Source organism: Mastomys coucha, unplaced genomic scaffold (genome assembly GCF_008632895.1).
Source record: "Mastomys coucha isolate ucsf_1 unplaced genomic scaffold, UCSF_Mcou_1 pScaffold11, whole genome shotgun sequence".
Taxonomy (NCBI): Eukaryota; Metazoa; Chordata; class Mammalia; order Rodentia; family Muridae; genus Mastomys; species Mastomys coucha.
The window spans coordinates 12,632,681-12,642,920 of NW_022196893.1; the positions used below are offsets into that span (position 1 = coordinate 12,632,681).

The following is a 10,240-nucleotide window of genomic DNA, read 5'->3' on the forward strand; positions in this document are numbered from 1 at the left end:
AAAAAAAAAAAAGGTTGGATACCGAACTGGCACCGGAAACCCTGTGTGCTGATCCCAAAGCCTGCTGTGTGAAGTTCTGGTGGCTCCCAGGGGAGGGGGTGGTTGGCAGACTGTGCTTCTGTTCATTTTCCCATTTCCCTCCTTAGATTTTGGTCAAGGGCGGAGTACATCCCTCCTCAGACAGAAGGGGAAGTTTAGGAACAGAAGAGATCAAACACGATTAATACACTTATTCGACAGGCTCTTTGGGTACTTTTTTTTTTCCGCCTACACAAGTATATAAAGAGCTCAACCTGCAATGAGTTCTTGCTCGGCAACCCAAGGGCAGTCTCCACTAACCGGCCCTGTCACCAAAAAGGGGATGTCCAAATTTCCACATCTCACAGGTTCCAAAGGGCCAGAAACAGACTGTTAATAATCACCACATCGCACACGTGAAAGGTAGCCGAAAAATAAGGATGGAATCCCTCCCTTCCCCTGATATATATAACTCTGGCCAGAGTTTGGTTTCTTTGGGGGGAACAAGGAAAACCTAACGAGTGAGGCGTGAAGAAATGGGGAAGGAGGTCAAGGAGGAACCGCTCTCCGTTTAGGAGAGGGCCGCACTCGAAACTAGGCACCCCAGGATCAAAGAGAGTGATGGAGAGCGGCACAGGGGCGGATCGGGAGAGGGGAGCGGGGGAGTGGGCCAGTGTGGGCGTCCCCCGCCCGCAAGCCCGCGCACTCACTCGGTCGGGTCTCCGCGAAGGGTCGCTCTGCAGGCCGCGGGACGGAGGTCTCTCTCCCAGCTCCCCGGGCGCCGCGAGGCTGAGGGCCACGGTGTCCTTTTACGTCGTTGAGGGTAGAGAGCGCCGAGGGCCGAGCTCATGTGATTCTTTCCGCTGTTTTTGGAGGTCGAGCTCGGCGGCGACGGCGGGGGGATGGCGGACCCGAGGATGGCACCGGTCACGCGGTGGGTGGATGGAGGCCAGCCCTGGGTGAAGTCGTCGGACAGGTCCTGTCCTTCTGGCCTCTCGCTTCCCACGACGCTCAGTCCCAACGACCTGCACCTTTCCGCGCCCCGGCCCGAAGTGAGCAAAGTCAATGAAAAGTTTCACCCTCAGCAACCCTGCGCATGGATCTGCTTTCCCCACCCCTGCGTGATGCGTCCCTCCGCCCAGCCGGGGCGGGACCGGGACTACTTTTTCTCCCTTGGCATCTTTAACCCCTCGCAGCCCAGTCGTGGGCTGCTATTCCAGATTCTGCGGAAAGAGTAATAGCTGTCTTCTCACCCGGTCTCCTCTAGACCCCTCCCCGCCGCGTCCTCAGCGGGGGCTGCTCACCCTCAGAATCCTTCTGAGAGCATTAACGCCCTATTTCTTCTATTAAGACTCCAAAGCAGTGTGAACTCGCCATGTACGTTTTTTTTTTTTTTTAAACCAGTGTAGACCAAGCTCCGGGAGGGTAGAAACAGGCCTGAGACACAGCAGGCGATTAGGGACTAGTCTGGGACACAGTGGCTGTTGCGGGTAGGGGCTGGCATCACCGGGTCCCTGAGAGCTCCAAACCCTAGCCCCAGCTCTCAAAGTTCTCCGAAACCTAGACGGCGTGACTCTCCAGTTCTGACGGTCCCCGTGACTTGCACTCCCCGGTTCCGATTTGTTCATTCTGAATTTGGGGAGACAGTGGCACGACGCCACCTCTAGGAAGGTTCTGGATCTGAGTCTGAGCTAACCTGAGTTTACCAGCGTCGCCCTCCTGGTGAGGACGTGAAAGATCGAAGGGAAGGGAGGGGAGGAGTGCAAGAAGATCCAGGGTCAGAAAAAAAGAGTGGAGCACTAGTTAGTTAATCATTAGTTAACCATACACTCCCAGCCCCGAAAGTTGGATCCGTAACACCAGATCTAGGGCTGTCCACGCGCGACTGCGGCCCCTGCGCTGTGGTTCTTGAGCTCTCTGGAGCAGGCTACCCACGCACAGGAGAGTACGAGAGACGCGCTCCTTCTAGCAATAGTCGCAGAAGAAGCGCCAGCCCTGGCAAGGTGAGCAGGGTGTTCAGCCGGACAGCACCCGGCGGCGAAGCGAGTGAGGCGCACCTGGGCCCAGATTTTGGTCAAGCTCTTTCCACCCTGTGGCTTTGTGACAGTGCGGGCTCAGAGATGAGGGGATCTAGGATCTGTGGCAGGTTGAAATTATAGGAGAACTGAACTGTCAGACTAGGCTGGAGGTCCGCTGGCCTTGTGTACAGTCCTCCCACCCCCAATCCCCCAAACCCCCCACCTTAGTTCGCCTATTTTCCAATTCTCCAACCCCTATTCTTTATTCACGTTCCTGAAGGTTCTGGTGCAACGGCAGTCTCCGAACCCACGTGGGGCGGTGAGATCGGAAAGTTTCCAGTTACGAACTGTGTACAGCGTTTTATTTTCCTTGATCACGTAGAGCAAGGGCAGAGATCAACGGAGTTATAGAGATTAAAATACGCTTTCCTAGACTGGAGGAGAGAAATGCCGGGCGGGAGGTCAAACTCCTCGGTGCCAGGATGGTAGGAGGAAACCTAAGCGCGTGTGTCCCATCCCCCACACCCCGAGCTGGACAGCCCGGGGGCTCCTCCTGGGACTACTTGTGCGTCAGCAAGCGTCATACGTTCCCCTCTTCACTTCACCCTTCCCTTTTAGCACCCCTGCCACCTAGAGTGTTCCATCTAATGCTGTGAGACCGCCCACAGGGATGAAAGCTAAAAATACAACAGACATGTTAGCAACAGCCCTCCCATTGGCCCTCAAACGGAGAGAGGCGTCTGATTGGGTTTTGGATGCTGCTTCTGGTAAGCAAGGGTTTGTACCTTTAGGTATCGCAAGGGATGCTGGTATTTGTAGTCTATCATTAGAGGCGGCCATAGAAATAGGTGGGTTTATATCCCAGTTCTGCCACCTACTGTGTGTTTTCGATTTAATGCAACAAATATTCTTACGTTGACAAACGTGATTATTCATTTCTAAAAAAATGGAAATCTTGTGATTAAACAATATTGTATGTGAATCCTGCTTCAAATAGGTCAGTCTCCCTCCCTGAAAAGGCCGGAGTTTGCAAAACAGTTTATATTTTTCATCATGATAAATTAGCCAAATTGCAGCCTATAAACACTAGTTGGTGAGCATTTCCCAACGAGAAATATTCCAAAACAGAATGATGAGAAAGGTTAGGATGAGCTGGAACGACATGTCAAAGGGTATCTCAAGGATATGCTTATACAGATAAAAAAAAATGCAGATACACGTGGAAGACCTTGAATCTCTGTGTATTTATTTGTGCTTTTATTTGAATCGGCCTTGGGCAGGTTTACACACAACAAAAACCCCTGAAAAATCACATCTCCTTAGTAAATGGGAGTTTTGAGTAAAGGTTGAGGGTATAAATAGGAAAGGATAAAATAGAGAGAGGTAATCATCCTTCTTAATTACTGCTGCCTCAAGTTATGTGGTAAGGAGGAATTTTCTTCTCTTCCCCAATGTGTAATTTCATCTTGCCAGGGCTTAATTGTAGACTGAATTACTACTCAAGCATTCGCGAGTTCCCTCCCATTTGAGTAAACGCGTCTTGTGAAAGGCCTGTTCAGTGCTTTCACAAAGGCCAACTTTGGGTTCTGTATGGTGGGAGCAACTTCCCCTCAGAGAGCAAAGCAAGTCCTGCCAGATATTTTGGCTCTGGTGACAAGTAAAGCTGCTAATAATTGGCTTAATTAACCCGAGCTGTCACAATTTCATACACACAGTCAAGGTGAAAATGTTATATTGTTTCTTTGAAGTTATCCAGTTACCATCTTGGTTGGGTTCTTCACATGCTTCTGCCACCGATGGCAGAAGCAAGGACAGCCATGACAAAATCTGAGTGTGGGAAAGAGACACCCTAAATCCATCCTGGTTAAAAAAAAGAGATCAAAGCTTTCTTTTGTTTTTCAATTTTTATTTATTACTTTATCCATATATGAATGTTTTGTTCAAATGTACATATATATACCATGTATGCCTGTTGGACCCTTTGGAACTGGAATTATGATGGTTGTGAGCCATTAAGTGGGTGTTGGGAATCAAACCCAGGTCCTTTGTACAAGTAACAAACACCTTTAACCACTGAGCCATCTCTTCAGCCCAAACCATTCTTTTCCTTTTTTTTTTTTTGGTTTTTTTTTTTTTTTTTTTTTTTTAAGATTTATTTATTTATTATATGTAAGTACACTGTAGCTGTCTTCAGACACACCAGAAGAGGGCATCAGATCTTATTACGGGTGGTTGTGAGCCACCATGTGGTTGCTGGGATTTGAACTCATGACCTTCCAAAGAGCAGTAGGTGCTCTTCCCCGCTGAGCCATCTCACCAGCCCTTTTTTTTGGTTTTTTGAGACAGGGTTTCCCTGTATAGCCCTGGTTGTCCTGGAGCTCACTCTGTAGACCAGGCTGGCCTCGAACTCAGAAATCCACCTGCCTCTGCCTCCCAAGTGCTGGGATTAAAGGCGCGCGCCACCACGTCCGGCTTTTTTTTTGTTTTTTTGAGACAGGGTTTTTCTGTGTAACTGTGGCTGTCCTGGAACTCACTCTGTAGACTAGGCTGGCCTCAAACTCAGAAATCTGCCTGCCTCTGCCTCTCAAGTGCTGGGACTAAAGGCGTGCGCCACCGCCACCCAGCCTCTTTTCCTTTTTTAAAAAAAGATTTATTTTATGAATATGAATACACTGTCTCTGTCTTCAGACACACCAGAAGAGGGCATCAGATCTCATTACGGGTGGTTGTGAGCCACCATGTGGTTGCTGGGAATTGAACTCAGGACCTCTGGAAGAGCAGTCAGTGCTCTTAACCACCAAGCCATCTCTCCAGCCCAAATCATTCTTTTCTTAAGACACCAAAAATCAGTATTCAAAGAAACAAATATTTTTTACTCTTTGCTGGCCACTTGAGGATTGGGTTAATCTGAGTGTTGGAAAAAAAATTTTTTTTGAGGGGCCAGGAAAATTACTTCACGGCAAAGAATGTTTATATCTTAGCCTGAAGCTACTATTAAAAAGCTACAGGTCAAAATACTAAGACATTGTCTGAAACTTAGCCAGTTCAGTTTGATTCCCTGGCAGTTTCCTTAATTTACAAGTTTCTAAGTGGGGTGTTGTAGTAGCTTTTGCTACCACACCTGTGGCAGTAGGAGCCCACTCCTGTTGTCAGAGCACTCAAAACGTAAAGGCAGGATCACAAGATGTAGTCAGCCCGGCCTCATAGTGAGTTCCATAACGTCTAGGGCTTATGGCAAAACCTTGTCCCCTCAAACAGCTCAAATATGATCAAAATACAGTCTGTGGATGTGTGAATGTCCCCCACCCAAAGGGATCTACATTGAGAAAAAGTTGCTGACTGGAAGACCAAGGTCAGTATCTGGTGGATGAATTTTGTAATAGACATTGACACATTGTACTATAGCTGTAAATTGACACATAACAATGTCTTCCTATGTGTTGGAAGCCCCAACAACATATATGCATACATATATGTTGCATAAACATATGCATACATAGGAGTATATTTGTACACATTTTTTTATTACAAAAAAATTGTGTGAACATTTCTTTGCTCACTTGTCAAGGTCCACATGTGATTTTTTTTCATGTTTTAGTTTATTTTATGTATATGAGTACACTGTGGCTGTCTCCCATTACGGATGGTTGTGAGCTACTATGTGGTTGTTGGGATTTGAACTCAGGACCTCTGGAAGTGCTCTTAACTGCTGAGCCATCTCTCCAGTCCTCCACATGTGATCAAAAAGTTATTTCTGCCAGTGAAATGAGCCAATTCAAACCAGATTAAGGTATAGAAAGGCAGGTTTAGTGAGAAGCAGCTCTCAGGTGGAGGGTTCATTAATCCCAAGGGAAAAGGTCAGGGAAGTGGCCTTGGGAAGGAGCCAGAGGGGCAGGGGGAAGAGATGGAGTGTGTGTACACAAATAGAATATGCAGAGACTGGGAGAGAAAAGAGAAGGGGCAGGGGGAAGAGACCAAAATATCTGGATTATATAGGAAAGAGCCTCCGAGGGAGGGGAAGCCCAGCTCTTGAACTAGAAAGTACAGGGTAGAGGGTAGGATATGCCAGGGAGGACCTGAGGGAGACTGGGAGAACCTGGAGGCCAGGTCCACTTTAGTATATTAAGTATGCACCTCAGCTGTTTGTCCTGGGTATGAATCCCGGGTATCATGAGAGGACAACTTACTGGAGCCATCTTGTATATTGGTGTGTGTGTTTGATTTACTTATGAAGAAGGCATCAGATTCCTTGGAAACTGGACTTACAGATGGTTGTGAGCCATCATGTGGGTGCTAGGAATTGAACCCTGATCTAAAAGAGTAGCCAGCAGGTACCCATGGAGGCCAGAAAAGGGAGTGAGATTCTGTGGAACTTGAGTTACCAGAGGTTGTGAGCTGCTTGATTAGATGTCAGGAAATGCACGCAGCCTTTCCCAGTAGTTTAAGTACTCTTAACCCAGGAGGCCCTTTCACCAGTTCCTAGTTTTTATTTTTTTTATTATTTTGTTTTGTCTTTTTCCTAGATAAGGTTTCTCTATATAGTCCTGTCTGTCTGTCCTGGAACTCGCTCTGAATATCAGGCTGGCCTCCAACTCCGAGATGTGCCTGCCTTTGTCTCCCAAATGATGGGATTAAAGATGTTTGATACTACACTTAGCAAGTGCTTTTTTTCAAAAATGAAAATGAGGAATTAAATCTATTATAATTGTGGTTATACACACCAGAGTGGTGTCTTATTCTCTTCACAGAATTATTGTTATGTTTCTGGTAAAAATTAAGCTTGTACACAATGTCTTTTCAAGGGTGAATTTTCATTTCTTTTTCTTTTCTGTTTTAAAGTCTCTCTCCCCTACCTCAGAATGAATGCCAATTTGCTATAGCACAGAATAACCCTGAGCTTCTGATTTGTCTCCTCCTAGTCCTTCATGCTTCAGTTACACCTAGTTTTGTGGTTCTGGATATGGTCCCCAGAGCTTCCTACATGCTAAGGCAAAGGCTCTTTATAAGAGCAACACCCGTCGCCTCTTTGGTTTCATGTTTAAAATTAAAGGGAATTATTCTAATGTCCAAGATAGTTTCAAGAGCCCGAACTATAGTTGCTCATTACTTGCTGTACAGGGGACCGAACCCAAGAAACTAACAAATGTTATGCCACTGACAGACCGCACTGGAGGGTTTTTTGTTTGTTTTTCAAGATAGGGTTTCTCTGTGTAGCCCTGGCTGTCTTGGAACTCACTCTGTAGACCAGGCTGGCCTTGAACTCAGAAATCTGCCTGCCTCTGCCTCCCAAATGCTGGGATTAAAGGCATGTGCCATCACTGCCCAGCATGGGAGGTATTCTTAACCCTTTCTATTTTCTCTTGGCCATTGATCAAACAGAAATAAAGCAACCCTGGGATTAGGATATTAGATGACAGAGCAATAGAGTCTACAGCTGAGTTCAGTTTACCCACTATGCTTCTGGGCATGAGTGATAATTGCCCTAATGGCTTTCTAGAGGCATTCATTAAGGCAGACAAAGCTCAGCCTTTAGGGGTTATTTCCTTCAAACTAAGGAGTGGCTTTGCAAACTCTGGTAGATATAAGTGGTCAACAAGGCAGCCGGGGAAATGCTGCAGTGGTAAGAGCACAGGTTAGAACTGATCCCTAAACAGCAGAAGGGGAGGGGTGGGAAGCAAAGGACACCACACTGAGGGGCCACTGCACCAAGGGCCTGCCTGGGGTAGGACCAGGTGGCATAAGAGCAAAGCATCTGGAAATCTCGGGACCAGCTTTATCCCTGTCGTCAAGACCTTGTCTGGCCCTCCTGAGGTGCTCACCAAGCCAGCCCAGGTTCCTTCCTTTGTGCATCCTGACTTGTAACAGATCCTGTTTCATCCTTTATTCTATTCTCAAGAAAGAGGCTGTCTTAACTGTATGCAGTATATCATATATGACTGCGAAGTTTTTTCTTGAACCCTAACCAAAACCCTTAAAAGTTTATTTCATGCCATGACTTTGTTGCTAAATTGGAGTATAAACAAGGCCAAGTACACAGATTCCCAGGACCCAAATCTATGGCACTAAAGACCTACTGAACATGTAGAAGTAGCCACCCCTGAAAATTCTCACATCAGTAGGCAGAAATGAACTGACCCACATAGATGGATATGGCTGAATTTTCTAATTTGGAGAATTTACTTACAAGATCTTTGTTGGGGCTGGTGAGATGACTCAGTTGCTCTTGAAAAGGACCCAGGTTTGATTCCTACCACCCACATGGTAGTTCATCTCCATCCAGAACTCCAGGGGATCTGATGCCCTTAACACTGCAGGTACCAAGCATGCACACAACACACATACATACATGCAAACAAAACATTCATACATAAAATATTACAATTTTTAAAAAGGAAACATACCCCTCAAATAAAACATATACACTGCATAAAACAAATCAAAGTCCTTCTAATTAATCAAGTTCATTTTCTCTTATTTTCCTCACCATTATTGTAGGACATCTCTTTGAAATTGGTATTAGAAAACTCAGGTCTGGTCATTTACATATGAAATGTCAGTACTCTAAAGGCTAAGGCAGGAGGATCACAACAGTTTTCAGGCCAGCCAGAGCTAATGAGTGAGACAAAAATAAAAACTTGGACAGGAAGAAAAAAACTAAAACTAAAATGGTCTCATTTACCCTGTGGGTCCTCCAAGTTCTTTCCAGTGTCCATGAGAGGACAAGGCCTGTCCGTCGTTAGCCCCACAGCCTCTAGCACAGTTCCAGTCACCAAAACCTAGACGACTAAAAGTAGACTCTCAAAGTTAATAGGAAAGGCAGCCAACTTTATTAGCTTAACTGAAACTTCCAATTTACAAGGAAAATAACATGAACCCAGCATCACCTACAAATTGTCAAGTCTTGTTCTTGTCACACCTGACCACACTGAGTGTCACAGGACAACCCCATCATAGCTGCTGCAAGACCACACTTCTGCTGTGACAGCTTCATCATCAAGGACACACACCGACTTGTTTTGAAGTTTTTGAGTTGAAAGGATCAATGTGGAGAACAGAGCCTTGCTTTTCCAACTAAAAACAAAAAGGGACTAGGAACTGAATGAGCAACATCTCCTCCAGTCTGCTAGAGTGCTCTATGGGTACTCGCTAGTGGCAGGGGGCAGGACACTAGCACTAGCAGGCCGCTCTGGTGACACTCAGCTCTGTCCCTTTCTGCGGATGCTTTCTGCTGGTGGTAGTAGGCGTCTATTCTGGCAGCTGCAGCAACTTGATGGGGGAGGAAGGAGCCACCCACCCATCACCTCTTCTTGAAGCCGTATTTTTTGCGTTCATAGAACAGGTCTGTCTTAGAGCTCCCCAAATTGACAATCTTTGGGCAACCGTCTCTCTGAAAAACAGAAGAGTTGTTAAGTCCTTGAAATTGTCTCAAGAAATTCAAGGTCAAGTCTAGCCCAGGAGCAGAAGAAGCATAACTCTTTACTTTAGTACCCTTACCTCCAGAATCAACTGCTTGGCCCCTTGTGTTTAACCCCTAACATCTCCCTCAGCCAAAAAGAAAAGACTGGATCTGCCTGCCTCTGCCTTCTGACTGCTGGGATCAAGAGTGTGTCCACAGCCTGGCTCTTTTATGAGTTTTGAAAGACCATCTTTTTTTTTGTTTGTTTGTTTGTTTTTCGAGACAGGGTTTCTCTGTATAGCTCTGGCTGTCCTGGAACTCACTCTGTAGACTAGGCTGGCCTCGAACTCAGAAATCCGCCTGCCTCTGCCTCCCAAGTGCTGGGATTAAAGGCACGCGCCACCACTGCCCAGCTCAAAGACCATCTTTTTAATTAAAAAATTTTTTACATTTATTTACAATATGTGTGCAAAGAAGAAGGAAGACCAAAAGGTGGACATTTCATTCCTTCTTAAAAGGGGGAACCAAATACCCACGGAAGGAGTTGCAGAGATTAACTATGGAGCAGAGACTGAAGGAAGGGCAAGCCAGCCTAAATATAGCCATCTCCTGAGAGGCTCTGACAGTACCTAATACAGATGTAGAGGCTCACAGACATCTATTGAACTGAGTACAGGGTCCCTAGTGAAGGAGTTAGAGAAATGACCAATGGAGCTGAAGGGGTTGCAGCCCCTTACGTTGAACAACAATATGAACTAACTAGTACCCTCAGAGCCCCTAGGGTCTCAACCACCAACCAAGGACTGCA

At 46.3% G+C, this 10,240-nt stretch overlaps 2 protein-coding genes and 1 long non-coding RNA gene across 3 annotated transcripts in view; 1 reads left to right on the forward strand and 2 right to left on the reverse strand.

Annotated features, from left to right (window-relative positions):
• The window catches only part of LOC116076459, a 1,193-nt gene extending 951 nt beyond the window's left edge, over positions 1 to 242 (forward strand). The window contains exon 2 of the long non-coding RNA XR_004112968.1: positions 147 to 242. This is a non-coding gene — a long non-coding RNA (uncharacterized LOC116076459). The remainder of the gene's footprint in view (positions 1 to 146) is intronic.
• Tob2 (transducer of ERBB2, 2) overlaps positions 1 to 1,133 on the reverse strand; it is an 11,065-nt gene extending 9,932 nt beyond the window's left edge. Inside the window, exon 1 of the mRNA XM_031350281.1 lies at positions 729 to 1,133. The gene's annotated coding sequence lies outside the window, so the exon portion shown is untranslated. The remainder of the gene's footprint in view (positions 1 to 728) is intronic.
• A 7,707-nt stretch (positions 1,134 to 8,840) lies between these two features.
• Phf5a (PHD finger protein 5A) overlaps positions 8,841 to 10,240 on the reverse strand; it is a 7,491-nt gene continuing 6,091 nt past the window's right edge. Inside the window, exon 4 of the mRNA XM_031350318.1 lies at positions 8,841 to 9,423. Within this exon, the coding sequence (XP_031206178.1) occupies positions 9,334 to 9,423 (90 nt within the window). The 3' untranslated portion in view covers positions 8,841 to 9,333. The remainder of the gene's footprint in view (positions 9,424 to 10,240) is intronic.